Raw genomic sequence first — 17,862 nt, 5'->3', positions numbered from 1 at the left:
TGAGTGTTCTGGATGATGTTGAGGTAGATACATTTATAAATTGATGTACTTTTTCCAACCTAATGTGGGCTTTGTTAGTCATTCAGGCATGTCCCTGAGCATCATGGATAACAGACAAATATCTGACACCTCTGAAAGTCCCAGGCTTCTTATGTTCAGTAACAATGGTTCATGCCTATCAGAAACACTGCCACAAACAAGCAAAATGATGCTAGCATTTAATTTAAAACCCCCATCTCATTTTACATACCCACCAGCAAACATGTTGCTTGGTAGACTGTGCTCTGTCTCATTCCCTTGGTAAACTTGGTCAGGCATCAAAATATGCTGCTGAATTAAAGCCTGTACAGCTGTTTGAAACATTTATTTCTGCTCTCCTGAAATAGTCAGCTTCTAGAGAGTGTCACAATTTTAAAAGTTACAAATCAACCTTTGGAATGTGTATTGGTCAGTTATCTTTGTTTTTTCACAAGCACATTGCCTGATTATTGGTTTCTCTTCAGATCTTTCAGCAACAAATCCCACATACAAATGACATCTATATGACTAACTTCGACTTTTTCAAGGTATGTTGCACAGTATTAATTTTATAGCATCTGATTCAGCTGGAAATAATTGCTGCCTGAACTTCCGTTAAATGAAGTTTTGCATATTATTCTGTTGTGTCATTTATGGAAAGGCAAAGATTAAAGCAATGTTGGCCTGGGGCAGTTGTAATCAAGTGAGACCAGTGGAGGCACCTTTGCTTACTATGGACGAGGTAGACTGGGTTGACTGTGGCAATGTGTACTCAAACCATATCAGTAAGGCCTCTAGAAGTGAAACTTTACCAGAAATGTATACCTAAAACATAACACCCCTTTATACAATAGGGAGTACTGAAGACAGACAAGAGAGCAAATGGATGTGAAACATAACCAACAACTAAGGCTCTGTCTTTACTAACTTCAAAGTATCATTGGCTGTCCGCTCGATGTTTCGGTTCACTTGTAACACCTCTACTGTGAATGGCAATTGATCTTGCAAGGAAGGAATTCAAACAGAATTTACAATGACCAGTATCAGTAACTGGTAAGCCACTTCTGTATAAAAATAACAATTTTCTGTTCAGACTTCAGATCAGTGAGGGTGACAGGGTGATATGCTGTTCTCCTTGTGCACAAATAAAATAAAAGGAATGCTTGAGTCATCAGAGTGCATGCGTTCTGGGCCCAGTTATTTTATTTATTTATTGTTGATGACAGTTACTTTGATAGCTACTTAGAGGTTCCACCAAGATGGCCAACCCTTGGATTCGTTAAATGGGAGAAAGGAATTTAGCCCCAGTAACTGATTTGTCCTAAATCCTAGGCTGCTCATATTTGAACTAGGGACTGAGTTTGTTGCTGCAATGCAAATTTCCCTCTGTGTGGAATAGTGACCACAAGTTGCTGAAATAGGAGAGCAACAGCTATATAAAAAAAAAACAAGGATGCCGAGGTCCAAGATGGAGCCCGCACGGGGTGTTGTCATGATCTGGGTTTAAGCCATATGGGGTGTTGTCATAGTCCTGACAGGAGCTGCAGCAAAGTGTTGTCATGGTCCAGACTGGAACTCACACAAAATATTGTCATGAACTGGGTTGGAGCCCACACAAGGTGTTGTCATGGTCTGGGTTGGAGCCCACACGAGGTATTGTCATGGTCTGGGTTGGAGCCCACACGAGGTATTGTCATGGTCTGGGTTGGAGCCCACATGAGGTATTGTCAAGATCTGGGTTGGAGCCCACACAAGGTGTTGTCATGGTCTGGGTTGGAGCCCACAAGAGGTGTTGTCATGGTCTGGGTTGGAGCCCACATGAGGTATTGTCATGGTCTGGGTTGGAGCCCACACAAGGTGTTGTCATGGTCTATGTTGGAGCCCACATGAGGTATTGTCATGGTCTGTGTTGGAACCCACATGAGGTATTGTCATGGTCTGGGTTGGAGCCCACACGAGGTATTGTCATGGTCTGTGTTGGAGCCCACATGAGGTATTGTCATGGTCTGTGTTGGAGCCCACATGAGGTATTGTCATGGTCTGTGTTGGAGCCCACATGAGGTATTGTCATGGTCTGGGTTGGAGCCCACATGAGGTATTGTCATGGACTGGGTTGGAGCCACATGAGGTATTGTCATGAACTGGGTTTGAACCCACATGAGGTATTGTCATGGTCTGGGTTGGAGCCCACAAGAGGTGTTGTCATGGTCTGGGTTTAAGCCCACACGAGGTATTGTCTTGAACTGGGTTGGAGCCCACATGAGGTATTGTCATGGTCTGGGTTGGAGCCCACAAGAGGTATTATCATGGTCTGTGTTGGAGCCCACGAGATATTGTCATGGTCTGGGTTGGAGCCCACACGAGGTACTGTCATGGTCTGGGTTGGAGCCCACATGTGGTATTGTCATGGTCTGGGTTGGAGCCCACATGAGGTATTATCATGAACTGGGTTTGAGCCCACATGAGGTATTGTCATGAACTGGGTTGGAGCCCACACGAGGTACTGTCATGGTCTGGGTTGCAGCCCACATGAGGTATTGTCATGGTCTGGGTTGGAGCCCACATGAGGTATTGTCATGGTCTATGTTGGAGCCCACATGAGGTATTGTCATGGTCTGGGTTGGAGCCCACATGAGGTATTGTCATGGTCTGGGTTGGAGCCCACATGAGGTATTGTCATGGTCTGGGTTGGAGCCCACATGAGGTATTGTCATGGTCTGGGTTGGAGCCCACATGAGGTATTGTCATGGTCTGGGTTGGAGCCCACACGAGGTATTGTCATGGACTGGGGTGGAGCCACACGAGGTATTGTCATGGTCTGGGTTGGAGCCACATGAGGTATTGTCATGAACTGGGTTTGAACCCACATGAGGTATTGTCATGGTCTGGGTTGGAGCCCACATGAGGTATTGTCATGGACTGGGTTGGAGCCCACATGAGGTATTGTCATGGTCTGGGTTGGAGCCCACAAGAGGTACTGTCATGGTCTGGGTTGGAGCCCACATGAGGTATTGTCATGGTCTGGGTTGGAGCCCACACGAGGCATTGTCTTGGTCTGGGTTGGAGCCCACTCGAGGTATTGTCATGAACTGGGTTGGAGCCCACACGAGGTATTGTCATGGTCTGGGTTGCAGCCACACGAGGTATTGTCATGGTCTGGGTTCGAGCCCACAAGAGGTATTGTCATGGTCTGGGTTGGAGCCCACATGAGGTATTGTCGGTCTGGGTTGGAGCCACATGAGGTATTGTCATGAACTGGGTTTGAACCCACATGAGGTATTGTCATGGTCTGGGTTGGAGCCCACAAGAGGTGTTGTCATGGTCTGGGTTGGAGCCCACACGAGGTATTGTCCTGAACTGGGTTGGAGCCCACATGAGGTATTGTCATGGTCTGGGTTGGAGCCCACAAGAGGTATTATCATGGTCTGGGTTGGAGCCCACATGAGGTATTGTCATGGACTGGGTTGGAGCCACATGAGGTATTGTCATGAACTGGGTTTGAACCCACATGAGGTATTGTCATGGTCTGGGTTGGAGCCCACAAGAGGTGTTGTCATGGTCTGGGTTTAAGCCCACACGAGGTATTGTCCTGAACTGGGTTGGAGCCCACATGAGGTATTGTCATGGTCTGGGTTGGAGCCCACAAGAGGTATTATCATGGTCTGGGTTTGAGCCCACATGAGGTATTGTCATGAACTGGGTTGGAGCCCACACGAGGTATTGTCATGGCCTGGGTTGGAGCCCACATGAGGTATTGTCATGGTCTGGGTTGGAGCCCACATGAGGTATTGTCATGGTCTGGGTTGGAGCCCACATGAGGTATTGTCATGGCCTGGGTTGGAGCCCACATGAGGTATTGTCATGGACTGGTTTGGAGCCCACACGAGGTATTGTCATGGTCTGGGTTGGAGCCCACATGAGGTACTGTCATGGCCTGGGTTGGAGCCCACATGAGGTATTGTCATAGTCTGGGTTGGAGCCCACATGAGGTATTGTCATGGAATGGGTTGCAGCCACACGAGGTATTGTCATGAACTGGGTTGGAGCCCACACGAGGTATTGTCATGGTCTGGGTTGGAGCCACACGAGCGAAAGTTAAGCAAGAGAGTTAAGCACGAAAGTGAGCAAAAGTTAAACAAGGAAAAGACACAGAAAGAACAGGCAAGGGATCACAATGTCGACCTCACTGTAACAACGGTGCAATCTGTGGAGTCAGAGGATGAACTAGATGTTGTATCCCTGCCTGTCTCAGGCATGGGTTCAACAAAGCCCATGTCAAATTAACACCTCTTGAGGATTTGGTAAGACTGGCATCAGCTGGTACCCTTCCGCAGTTGGCAGTTCTCAATAGCACTACGGGAGGGAGTTGGAGGGATGCAGAGGCAATGAGCAAAATGTTGATTTAAATGTACCTTGAACTGATCTAGTAGGAGCTCTAAGCAAATGTTTCCCTTGCACTGTAGATTGGCATAGAAAAGTGTCAGGCAGGAGAAATGACATTAAAGAATATGTGGAATGCATGCGTAAATGTTTTCAAAAGTATCAGATTAACTCTGCAAGTGGGGGTGCCTGTCTTAATAAATATTCGTGTAAATAAGTTGCAACCTAGTTTCAAGGAAAAGCATAGACTGTTACTTGTGTGAGGTGAGACAGTTAATTGAAATTGTCAGTGTTTTCAGTATTACCAAAAGCAAATACAACATCAAAGGATTAAAGCTGTTAAGGGAATTGGGAACAATATTTGTGTGAGGCTCCCTGGGATGCTCTACAATAGCCTCTGGGCAATATTGTACATTGGTTTGCAATAGCTGCCCTATACAATTTTTGGTTAATCATTACCAGAACAACTTCTGCTTAAAATTTCACTGTAATTAGGTTTTTAACATTATCTTCTTTATACACATATGTTTCACTTGTGACTGGTAATTTTTGTTTTGAACAGGCTACAGTAGTTGTTAGAGTTATTATGTTATGATGAATGTGAAATAAATTCTAGATGGGTTTTACAGTGGGACAATGGGCATGATAAGGGTAAAAATGTGGATGTCCGCGAGGGGTATTTTTTGTAAGCAGACAGCCAGCCACCGTGCTTGAAGATGCCCTGGGGCCAAGCCAACTTCGATAATAGTCTGCCTACATAACCACCAGCACCATACACCACGCAGTTTACTCCAAATTAACTGGTCCCGAACTGTATTTAGGAACATGCACAATTTTAATTCTGTCCATTGTACAATGCCACATTATGTAAGACCGCTTGCAATTTTCCTTTGACGTCCTTTCTTCCTGATCTAATATTGAAAAAAAATTATATATGGTATGTGCATGTCATCTAACAGCTGAAATGTCACAGCTACCTTCCCTCCTGTTCTGCTCAAACAGTTGAAGCTGGTTGCCTGAACAAAAGCCTGCATCCTTGCAGCCGGTGCACTGAATCTTGTTGTGCCTGAGACATAGCACATGACAGTGGACAATTATGGAAACTACATGGGTTTCTCACCTCTTCAGAACTCCGTTAAAACACAATGAACTCACTATGAACTTTTTCTTGCTTTTAAATTACTTACTGCAATTGCTGTTATAAACCATGTGGCTCATACTAACGGGAGGGATGAAATAACTATAGAGAGAACAAACGAGCTCTCCTTTGCAGAGGCAGCAACAGCAGAATGTTATGGCCACCTGACACTCCAGTGTGATTAGGCCACCAATACCAAATTCTTTTGATAAACCAATACAATTACAACATTATGCATCAGAGGCCGAAAGGTCTTTATGAACCTAAGCAAACAATGTGCAAAACTATAAACGATGGGTATAATCATAAATTAGAAATTCTCAACCATAACAAGAAAAGTAGCAGCAACCAAATGACTTGCCAGAGACGTAATCCTGAAAGACACTGTTGGTATCTGTCACTACTGGAATTCGTTTGTGAGCTCCAGATGGATTTTATGTGGTTACCTTGATGTATGGATTGTGGTTATGCACTTGTTATTTTGTTTGTTATCTCCATGGGTAAAAATTTATCCAACTCAGAAAAATGATGCTGGAACTGTTGATGATTTTATTATAAGAATTTATTCCTAGGATTAGAATCCCCAAGAAATCACAAATGATAATGGTCCTCACATTATGGGTAAAGTTATAGCAGTTGACAAAAGCATCAGAGTGTAAGCATCACTTCACCTGCCCTTACCACTGTCAATCTTACAGTGCAGTTGAAAGACAGAATGGGCTCCTGTTGTTAAAATGAATGACGAGACCAAACCGACGTGGCCAGAAGCACTTCCACTGGTCCTCACAACAAGGTACTGCACTCCAAACTTGAGTTTTGAGTAACCCAGGTTAATTAAACCCAAATGTGTAATGTCAGAAAAGCTCCACCTGTGGAGGGATGAAAATAAGGTTTATCAATTTTTTTTTTAAAACAGAGAACTTGCAATAAAAAGCTATGTGAGAATGAGGCATGAACAAGAGACAGAAATGCAGCAAACTATCAAAACTAATTAAAGGTAAAAACTGTTAAAAGTGGAGTGAATATTTATTATCTCTACCCTATTTACTGGAAATCCTCAGTATGAATCCCCTGGGATAAAAGATTTATTGAAGCTAAGGCTAAAACAAGCACAAGTTATAGCAAGATGATATCAGCAAAGATTAGTGTCCAAGATCACTATTGTGCAACTGGGAATTAGTTCAGTAAATCATACCAAGGGATTTGGTGAGTTAAAACACTTTTATTGTTCTGAGTGTACAAGTTGCATGTGAAATATGTTCACTTGTATTGTAACTGAGAAATGTTTGGAAATGACAATGTGATATTGAGTTATTTTGAAATAGAAAATAGAATGTGCATAAGAACTTACAGACCGCAATCCTGTTGTGTACAGGTCAATTTTTTTTTTGTGCAACTGTTGTGAATCGACTTTCCATGGATGACCCAGCATTTCATCCAATGAACCAAGAAACAAGATGGCGAGCCACCCAAGATCGGGGAACCAGCATGGGAAGTTAATGCTTCAAGAAGGAGAGGATTTAATATGGTTCGATGTATAAGTTTATTTTTGCATGTTGCATTATTGTATAGCACTAACACAAGCTCTTAAAGGTTCCTATCGACAGGTATCTGAAGCTCAGAAGATTGTGCCATCTACAGAGTGTCAGACCCACCATTTGGGGATTGGGTATTAGTGAGAGCCGACCGATGAAAGAACTGCAAAGAACTGCTTGGCTGGGAAGGTTCATTCTAAGAGTTCCTGATTACACATATCACTTTAAGTGTCCAAAGAAATCTGATGTGGATACACACTTTGCACATTAAACCAGTGGTGCCACCGGAACAGGGAACAGGCAGCCAAACGAACTTTGATGATAAGGTCTAAGATGGAGGTCTTAGGTCTTATAAGGTCTAAGGTAGAGAGTGACATAGTTAATTCAGAAACAAAGGTTCTGAACTTAAAGAAGGGTAACTGAAGGTATAAGACTTGAATTAGCTAAGATAGAATGGCAAATGATACTTAAAGGGTTGACGGTGGATATGCAAAGGCAAGCATTTAAAGATCGCATGGATGAACTACAACAATTGTTCATCCCAGTTTGGCAAAAGAATAAACCAGGGAATGTAGTGCACCCGTGGCTGACAAGGGAAATTAGGGATAATATCAAGTACAAAGAAGAAACATAAATTAGCAAAAAAAAGCAGCACACCTGAGGACTGGGAGAAATTTAGAGACCAGCAGAGGAAGACAAAGGGCTTAATTAGGAAAGGGAAAAAAGATTATGAGAGAAAGCTGGCAGGGAACATAAAAACTGACTGTAAAAGCTTTCATAGATACGTGAAAAGAAAAAGATTGGTTGAGACAAATGTCTTTACAGTCAGAAACAGGTGAATTGATCATTGGGAACAAAGACATGGCAGACCAATTGAATAACTACTTTGGTTCTGTCTTCACTAAGGAGGACGTAAATAATCTTCCGGAAATAGTAAGGGACCGATGGTCTAGTGAGATGGAGGAACTGAGGGAAATGCATGTTAGTAGGGAAGTGGTGTTAGGTAAATTGAAGGGATTAAAGGCAGATAAATCCCCAGGGTCAGATGGTCTGCATCCCAGAGTGCTTAAGGAAGTACCCCAAGAAATAGTGGATGCATTAGTGATAATTTTTCAAATCTCCTTAGATTCTGGATTAGTTCCTGAGGATTGGAGGGTGGCTAATGTAACCCCACTTTTTAAAAAAGGAGGGAGAGAGAAACCGGGGAATTATAGACCAGTTAGAATGACATCGGTGGTAGGGAAAATGCTAGAGTCGGTTATCAAAGACGTGATAACAGCACATTTGGAAAGAGGTGAAATCATCGGACAAAGTCAGAATGGATTTGTGAAAGGAAAATCATGTCTGATGAATCTTATGGAATTTTTTGAAGATGTAACTAGTAGAGTGAATAGGGGAGAGCCAGTTGATGTGGTATATTTAGATTTTCAAAAGGCTTTTGACAAGGTCCCACATGGGAGATTAGTGTGCAAACTTAAAGCGCATGGTATTGATGTGGATAGAGAATTGGTTGGCAGACAGGAAGCAAAGAGTGGGAGCAAACAGGACCTTTTCAGAATGGCAGGCAGTGACTAGTGGGGTACCACAAGGCTCAGTGCTGGGACCCCAGTTGTTTACAATATATATTAATGATTTAGACGAGAGAATTAAATGCAGCATCTCCAAGTTTGCGGATGACACAAAACTGGGCAGCGGTGTTAGCTGTGAGCAGGATGCTAAGAGGATGCAGGCTGGCTTGGATAGGTTAGGTGAGTGGGCAAATTAATGGCAGATGCAATTTAATGTGGATAAATGTGAGGTTATCCACTTTGGATGCAAGAACAGGAAAACAGATTATTATCTGAATGGTGGCCGATTAGGAAAAGGGGAGGTGCAACGGGACCTGCGTGTCATTGTACACCAGTCATTGAAGGTGGGCATGCAGGTACAGCTGGCAGTGAAAAAGGCAAATTGTATGTTGGCATTCATAGCAAAAGGATTTGAGTACAGGAGCAGGGAGGATCTACTGCAGTTGTACAAGGCCTTGGTGAGACCGCACCTAGAATATTGTGTGCAGTTTTGGTCCCCTAATCTGAGGAAAGACATTCTTGCCATAGAGGGAGTACAGAGAAGGTTCACCAGATTGATTCCTGGGATGGCAGGACTTTCATATGAAGAAAGACTGAATCAACTAGGCTTATACTCACTGGAATTTAGAAGATTGAGGGGGGATCTTATTGAAACGTATAAAATTCTAAAGGGATTGGACAGGCTAGATGCAAGAAGATTGTTTCCGATGTTGGGGAAGTCCAGAACGAGGGGTCACAGTTTAAGGATAAAGGGGAAGCCTTTTAGGACCAAGATGAGGAAAAACTTCTTCACACAGAGAGTAGTGGAATTTTCTGCCACAGGAAACAGTTGAGGCCGGTTCTTTGGCTATATTTAAGAGAAAGTTAGATATGGCCCTTGTGGCTAAAGGGATCAGGGAGTATGGAGAGAAAGCAGGTATAGGGTTCTGAGTTGGATGATCAGCCATGATCATACTGAATGGCGGTGCAGGCTTGAAGGGCCAAATGGCCTACTCCTGCACCTATTTTCTATGTTTCTATGTCTAATGGACTCAACTCTTGATCTTTGCTATTCACCACCTTAAGTAACCAATATGCATTATACATTTTGGGTAATCTAGACATCTTTTTTCAGCCACAATGCAGAAATATCTCACAACATGACTACTCCTGACTTTTCTTTTCCTTTATGTGTTGTGTACTAACTTGTCAACTTGTTGGGTGTGCTCTAGAGATTGCCTGCACATTTAGAAAGTGGCATGAATGAGGAGTTGGCCAGAATTGATTGAAAAAGAACACTGGCAGGGCTGATGGCAGAGTAGCAATTGCTGGAATTTCTGGAAGCATTTCAGAAGGCACAGGACATATATATCCCAAAGAGGAAGAACTATTCAAAAGGAAAGATTACACAACTGTGGCTAGCAATAGAACTCACAGCCAACATAAAAACCAAAAAGAGGGCATATAATAGAGAAATAACTAATGGCAGTTTAGAGGATTGGCACCTTTTAAAAACCAACATAAGGCAAATAAAAACTCATTAAGAAGATAAAGATGGAACATGAAAGTAGCTAATCAATAATATTAAAGAGGATACCAAAAGTCTCTTTGGATACATAAATTGTGAGAGGCAAGAATCTCAGGAAAGCAGATGGCTGAAGTTTCTGGGAATACTTCACAAGGCTCAGGATAAATATGTCCCACAGGGGAAGAAGTTCTCAAGTGGCAGGGGTAGGCAGCCGTGGCTGACACAGGAAGTTCAGCACTGCCTAAAAACAAAGGAAAGGGCATATAAGGTAGCAAAAGTGAGTGGGAAGTTGGAGGATTAGGAAGCCTTTAAAGTCCAACAAAAGGCAACTAAAAAAGCAATAAAAAGGGAAAAGATGAAGTACAAAGGCAGACTAGCCAATAATATAAAGCAGCATACCAGAAGCTTTTTCAGTTATATTAAGAGTAACAGGGAGGTAAGAGTTGATATTGCATCACTGGAAAATGATGTAGGTGAGGTAGTAACAGAAATAGCAGATGAAATTAATAAGTACTTTGCATCAGTCTTCACTGTGGAAGACACTTGAGACAAGTCAGGGAGCAGGAGTGATTGCCATTGCTATTACAAAGAACAAGTACTTGGCGAACTCAAAGGCCTTAAGGTGGATAAGTAACCTGAACCAAAGGGACTACATATCCCAGAATCCTGAGAGAGGTTGCTGAAGAGATAACAGATGCATTGGTCATGATCTTTCAGGAATCACTTGATTTTGGCATGGTCCCGGAGGACTGGAAGATTGCAAAGGTAACCCCACTCTTTAAAAAGGGAGGAAGGCAAAAGAAAGGAAATTATAGGCTAGATAGCTTAACCTCAATGGATGGGGAAGTGTTAGAGTCTATTATTAAGGATGAGGTTTTGGGGTACTTGGAGACAAATGATAAAATAAGTCAAAGTCACCATGGTTTCTGTAACTGACAAATCTATTAGAGTTCTTCGAGGAAGGAGGCATGGGATTCAAGGGGACCTTGCTTTGTGGATTCAGAATTGGCTTGCCCACAGAAGGCAAAAAACGGTTGTAGATGGATCATATTCTGCATGGAGGCTGGTGACCAGTGGTGTCCCTCAGGGATTTGTTCTGAGACCCCTTCTCTTTGTTATTTTTATAAATGACCTGGATGAGGAATTGGAGGGGTGGGTTAGTAAATTTTCTGATGACACAAAGGTTGAGGGTGTTGTGGATAGAGTGGAGGGTTGTCAGAGTTTACAGAGAGATAGGTAGTGCTGAGGAAGCAATACGATTGCATCAGGACAAACAGATTGGAAGAATGTAGCAGTTGGAATACAGTGTTGGGAAATGTAGGATAATGCATTTTCATAAAAAGAACAATAGTGCAGACTGTAATCTAAACAAAGAGAAGGTTCAAGCATCAGAAGTGCTGAGGGACTTAGGAGTCCTCATGCAAGACTCTCAGAAGGTTAATTTACAGTTTGAGTCTGTAGTAAAGAAGGCAAATGCAATGTTGGCATTTATTTCAGGGGGAATAGAATATAAAAGCAAGAAGGTAATTCTAAACCTTTATAAGACGCTAGTCACGCTTCACTTCGAGTATTGTCAACAGTTTTGGGCCCCATATCTCAGAGAGGATGGGTTGCATTGGACAGAGTCCAGAGGAGGTTCACGATGATGATTCCTGAAATTAAGGGGTTAGCATATGAGAAGCATTTGGCAGCTTTGGACCTGTACTCACTGGAATTTAGAAGAAAGTGGGGGGATCTCGTTGATGGTGAGGAAAGCAAATACAATGTTAGCATTCATTTCAAGAGTACGAGGATATACAAGCAAGGATGCAATGACTTTATAAAGCACTAGAGAGGTCTCACTGAGTTTTGTGAGCAGCTTTAGGTCCCATATCCTAGGAGGGATATGCCAAAACTAGAGAGGATTCAAAGAAGGTTCACAAAAATGATTCTAGGATTGAATGGCTTGTCATATGAAGAACATTTCATGGCTCTGGGCCAGTATTCATAGAATTCAGAAGAATGAGTGGTGACCTCAGTGAAATCTATCAAATGGTGAAAGGTCTTGATAGAGTGGATGTGTTGAGGATGTTTCCTATGGCAGGAGAGTCTAAGACCAAAGGATACAGCCTCAGAATAAAGGGGTGTCCTTTTAAAATGGGGATGAGGAGGAATTCCTTTAGCTAGACAGTGGTGACTCTGTGGAATTCTTTGCTACAAGCAGCTGTGGAGGCCAAGTCTCTATGCATATTTAAGGCAGAGATTGATAAATTCTTGATTGGTTAGGGTATGAAGGGATACAGGGAGAATGCAGGAGATTGGGGCTGAGAGGAAAATTAGATGAGCTATGATAAAATGGCAGAGCAGACTTGATGGGCCAATTAGCCTAATTCTGCTCCTATATCTATGATCTTTCAGCCCTTCAAAATCAAGCAGGACTAGACTTACTGTCATCTAAGGGAGATGGTACTTGTGTCATTATTAGCCTGTATTGTTGCATGCACGTTCCTCATAACAACAGTCAACTGTCCCTGTTGAAAATGTCATGGAGTTTCAACAACACTGCACTACTGAGATTCAGTAAGATTTATGTTGTCCTCGACAGAACAAAGACGAGGGAGAGTGGAAGTTGTCGGAAGGCAAAGGTTAAAGCAAGGATAGTCTGGAGTATTTGTAGTCAAGTGAGACAACTGAAGGCACCTCTGCTTACTACAGATGAGATAGGCTAGCCTGATGTCAGTAGTATGTACTCAAGCTAAATATTTGAGGCCCCTGCTGTAAGGTCTTTCTAAAACATAGCGTCCCTTTACACAATAGTGGGTATCAGAGACAGTTGAAATAATAGAAGGATGAGAAACATATCCAACAACTAAACCTCTCTTGTCTTTACTAACTTCACAATATCATCGACTATTGTGAATGATGATTGATCTTGCAGGTAAGGAATTCAAACATATACAATTTACAGTGGTCAATATCCATAACTGATAATTCAATCTGTGTAAAATTAGTAGGTTTCTGTCCTGGCTTCAGAACAGTGTGCAACAGAAGCCCGTGCCGTAGTCATGGTGCACAAGTAAATAAGAAATATGCTCAAGTCATAAGAGTGCATGTATTCTGGGTCTAAGTAGTGTAGTTATTTTAGTTATATTATTTTATCATCAGTGATGACAGTTACTTTGACACTTTCATAGGAAGTTAGTACTGAGGAGCAGGAAGTTATTCATAGATAAGTCAAAGTCAGGTCACTACAATGTAGTAATAACCAAAGGAAGAAGATCTGACTGCACCAACATTAGCAAGGCATACCGCATGTAGTGAAAGAATTTTTTCCTATGCAGACTTTGGAAATACAGATATGTAGGAGATATGTGTTTACATACAGCATGGTTTAGTTCCAAGTTTAATTGTCATTCAATCATACGTGAATACCAGCAGCTCTTTAAGTTCTTAATGTCCAGCAGGGTCTTAAGATCTTAAAAAAATGTTTAAAAAAGACAATAGCATCATTGGTTGTCCAAGTGTGGACTTGGTTAAGAACAGAAATAAGCATTGCAAGTTTTAAAAGCTTTCTTTTACTTATTTAGAGTCATCTACAATTTTCATTATTAAGATTGTATTAATTCAGTTGGCATAGGTATTAGAGAGGAAGAGAGGTGCAAAAGCAAGCCCCCTGTAGAATAACTGGTTTGTCCTAGCTTGTTAGTTACAAAAGAACTGTTGCACAGTCAGGAAAAACATCACATTTCAGGCTCATTGTAAATGTAAAGTGTGGGAAAGACACCAGTGTAACAGATTTAGCAAGTTATCCAGGAACAAGAGAGGATGATCATGATATTTAGAAATGAGATGCTTTTGAACAAACTGGATAAGAAAGCATATGGGATTACTTATCATGGCTTAGATTCCAAGAGAAAGTAGACAATGGAAGAGCTGTATGAAACATTACCTCAGCCACAGCAAGACAGTCACCATGTGACAAGTAGCAAATCATAAACACAAGAGATTCTGCAGATGCTGGAGGAACTCAGCAGATCAGGCAGCATTGATGGAAATGAATGAGCAGTCATCGTTTCAGGCTGAGACCCTTCATCAGGACTGGAGAGGAAGAGGAAGATGGCAGACTAAAATGTTGGGGGCTGGGGAAGGAGGACTAGCTAGAAGGTGATAGGTGAAGTCAGGTGGGTGGGAAAAGTAAGGAGCTGGAGAAGAAGGAATCTGATAAAGAGGACAGTGGACCATGGGAATAAGGGAAGTAGGGGAGCACCTGGGGGAGGTAATAGACAGGTGGAGAGGAAGAGGCAAGAGACCAGAGTGAGGAATGCAAGAAGACGAAAGGGGAAGTGAAAAAAAATACTGGTAGGAGAAATTGATAGTCAAGCTACCTGGTACGAGGGGTGTTGCTCTTCCAACCTGAGAGTGGCCTCATCATGGCAAAGAGGATGCCATGAATCCACATGTTGGAACGGGAATCAAAATGGTTGATCATTGGGAAATTCCACTTTTAGCAGATGGAGTGGAGATGCTTGACAAAGTGGTCCCCCGTTTTATATTGGGTCTTACCAACGTAGAGGAGGCTATATCACAGGCACTGAATACAATAGGGAACCCCAACAGATGCACAGGTAAGGTGATGCCTCACCTGGAAGGACTGTGTGGGGCCCTTGACTGGAGGTAGATGGATATGATTCCACTAGAGAGAATGTAAGAGAAATATACAAGGATGCTGTCAAATCTGGAGAATTACAGTTATGAAGAAATAATTGCTAAGAACATGAAAGCAACCTTATACTTAAGTTAGGTTGAAAGTGCTGCTATTTTCAGACATGCCTTTTCTCTCTTTAACTGAAATTAACACTTCAGAGATTAATATGTGTGTGAAAAGAGAGCATCAAAATTGGCCGATTCAACATGACAAGAGAAGGAAATCAAGAGCAGCCAATGTATCAATAGTTAACTGAAAAGTTCAGAGGGTCTTATTTGTATTTTAGTAATATAACTTGGTAACTGAGAGAAAAAAGTTACATAATGTAAACAACACATTTTGCCCAAAAGGAAGAAAAAAACATTTGATCATAAAAGGTTCAATAACAAGCAAGAGAAAATCTGCAGATGCTGGAAGTCCAAACAACACACACAAAATGCTGGAGGAACTCAGCAGGCCAGGCAGCATCTGTGGAAAAGAGTGAACAGACAACATTTCGGACCAAGACCCTTCATCAGAACTGGAGAAAAAAGATGGGAAGTCAGAGAAAGAAGGTGAGGGAAGGGGAGGAAGAAATACAAAGTAGTGGGTGATTAGTGAAACCGGGATGGTGGGAGTGGTGAAGTCAGAGCAGGGAAGTCGATTGGTGAAAGAAATACAGAGCTGGAGAAGGGGGAATTTGACAGGAGAAGACGGAAGGCCATTGAAGAAATAGAAGGGAAAGGAAGGGAGGGAGGGAGGGAGATGATGGGCAGGTAAGGAGATAAGGTGAGAGAGGAAAATGTGAATGGGGAATGGTGAGGGGGAGGGGGGAACCATTACTAGAAGTTCAAGAAATTGACATTCATGCTATCAGGTTGGAGGCTACCCAGACAGAATACAAGGTATTGCTCCTCCATCTTGAGCGTGGGCTCATCATGGCAGTACACGAAGCCCTGGACTGACATGTTGGAATGGGAATAGGATGTGAAATTAAGCTAGGTGGCCACTCATAGATCAGGATTTTTCTGACAGACGGAGTGTAGGTGTTTGGCGAAGCAGTCTCCCAATCTACGCAGGTCTCACTGATATACAGGAAGCCACACCAGGAACACCAGATAGAGTAGATGACCCCCAACAGGCTCACAGGTGAAGTTTTGCCTCACCTGCAGGACTGTTTTGCCCCCTGAATGAATCATAAAAGGTCATAACTAACATTTTATAAATTATTGAATTCTTTCATACAGATGTTAAGTGGACCAGTTGTAACTTTCTTGTAATGTAATATCTAAGAGTGAAAATGTAATCAATCTGATCCAAAAGACGGGAGCCGATTACTTCAGTCACAAGTTTCACTCAGATCTAACAATCAGATCGAAGGTGTCTCTCAATGGAAGGCATTAAAGCAAATGCTTTAATCTTGCAGGCAGGTGGTTAATTACTGTAGTTAAGCTTTTGATCATGCAATGACATTTCTACAATTTAAAGATATGCAGAGTTTTTTCAGCTCACTACTTCTACATTTAAATCAGTGGAAATTAATTAGACTGATTTAATAACTTTTTGTCAAATGCTTAGGTCAAGATCACTACTGAGACCTCATTCACTGAATGCTGATTCATTAAGAGTAGTTACCTAAGGACCATAAACTCTATCAGTTATATCATATCACCATAAGCAAAAAGAAATTAAATTCATTAAAACTCATATGTTGTATTATGGGGCACTACATGAGAAGGTTTCATAAATCATTCTACTTTTCTGCTATTACTTTAATGAAAATAAACATATATCACATCTTCAACAGCAGAATCATAAATGCACTTTGAACGTAAACTATTTTAATTAGTCATGAAAATGTGGGTAAAAGCTAGTGCTTCTGCAAGTAACTGCTAGTATTTTCCTGCTGAGGCCCCACCACATTCAGGACACATGCAGAGAAGTAAATAAATATGGAAGTCATGAATTTGCTGGTAACTGTTTAATGTGATTTCCCCCTCTGTGCCCCAGTATTGGACTCCTCCTGGAGTGTAGCCACAGTGAATTCCCACATCTACTTTAAATTTCCGAGGTCAAAGAGAAATATGGCCATTCACTGCTGGCCAGAAAATTCAAACCATCACTTGCCATCTGCCATATTCTTTGATTGGTAACATGAATTCTTTTGAGAAAGAGACAAAACATGTTGAACTAAAAATAGTGCCCAATACATTTGCTACAATCTTCAGATCTATAATCTGATTCCTTTTCTGCAGAAATACATGTTAATCTTTTGTCCAAAAATAGCTACACAATGCAAATACTGCAGGACTTTATCTGTGTCTCAGTATATTAATCTTATACAAACATTATCAGAGAAAGCAATGCGCTAAGAAATTTTGTCATTGCATTTCACCTTGCTGTCATTCATAACCTGCAGTTTAAGACACCATTCACATACATTATGGTTAATACTCACATATATACTGACATGTACCCCTTGCTTGACTTCTCTGCCTTGTCAGACAATGGGATGACCAATCCCTGTCTTTAGACTGGACTGCAATTTTCCTACCTCAATATCATTTGTATTTCTTTTTATCTATCACCTCAAGTAGTCAGACCACAAGTGCCTTAATTGTGACACACTCCAATTAAATACTTAGCAATGGTAAATGTTCTGATACGTTAATTTAGAGTAAACAAGGCAAAATTAGAAACCAACAGAGCTTTGGGCTGATATTTTATATATTTTTTTAATTAAATACTTACACTGTGAGAAAATGAAAGGTGTTATTTTGTCATTGTATAACATTTGGTTGGGATGATATTAAAATTGTAATTACAATACTGATAAAGCTTATGATCTGCAATGAACTTTCAGCTTGACGGTTAATAAAGTTAGCAGTAAGAACTGCTACTAACTTACTGAGCACACATGATTGATCAAAGTTATTAAATTCAACTGAATTGTAACATTCAACTGAAAAACAAAGGATTCTCATCGTATTGGATAACATTCAATAAATGACATTTCTTTTACAGAATCGGAGGGCATCTGTTAATTAAATACT

At 41.5% G+C, this 17,862-nt stretch overlaps 1 protein-coding gene across 3 annotated transcripts in view; it reads right to left on the bottom strand.

Moving 5' to 3' along the window:
- Positions 1–17,862, bottom strand: part of ccdc85a (coiled-coil domain containing 85A) — a 495,192-nt gene that overhangs the window by 160,253 nt on the left and 317,077 nt on the right. Inside the window, exon 4 of one of the 3 annotated variants that reach the window (XM_059985984.1) lies at positions 6,114–6,405. The exons of the other annotated variants lie outside the window; for them this stretch is intronic. Within the exon in view, the coding sequence (XP_059841967.1) occupies positions 6,391–6,405 (15 nt within the window). The 3' untranslated portion in view covers positions 6,114–6,390. Of the gene's footprint in view, positions 1–6,113; positions 6,406–17,862 lie in introns of those variants that run through there. 3 annotated transcript variants of the gene reach the window in all.

This window comes from Hypanus sabinus, chromosome 12 (genome assembly GCF_030144855.1).
Source record: "Hypanus sabinus isolate sHypSab1 chromosome 12, sHypSab1.hap1, whole genome shotgun sequence".
Classification (NCBI taxonomy): domain Eukaryota; kingdom Metazoa; phylum Chordata; class Chondrichthyes; order Myliobatiformes; family Dasyatidae; genus Hypanus; species Hypanus sabinus.
Note: the sequence above shows the minus strand (reverse complement) of the source record. Positions and strands in the feature narration are given on the sequence as shown.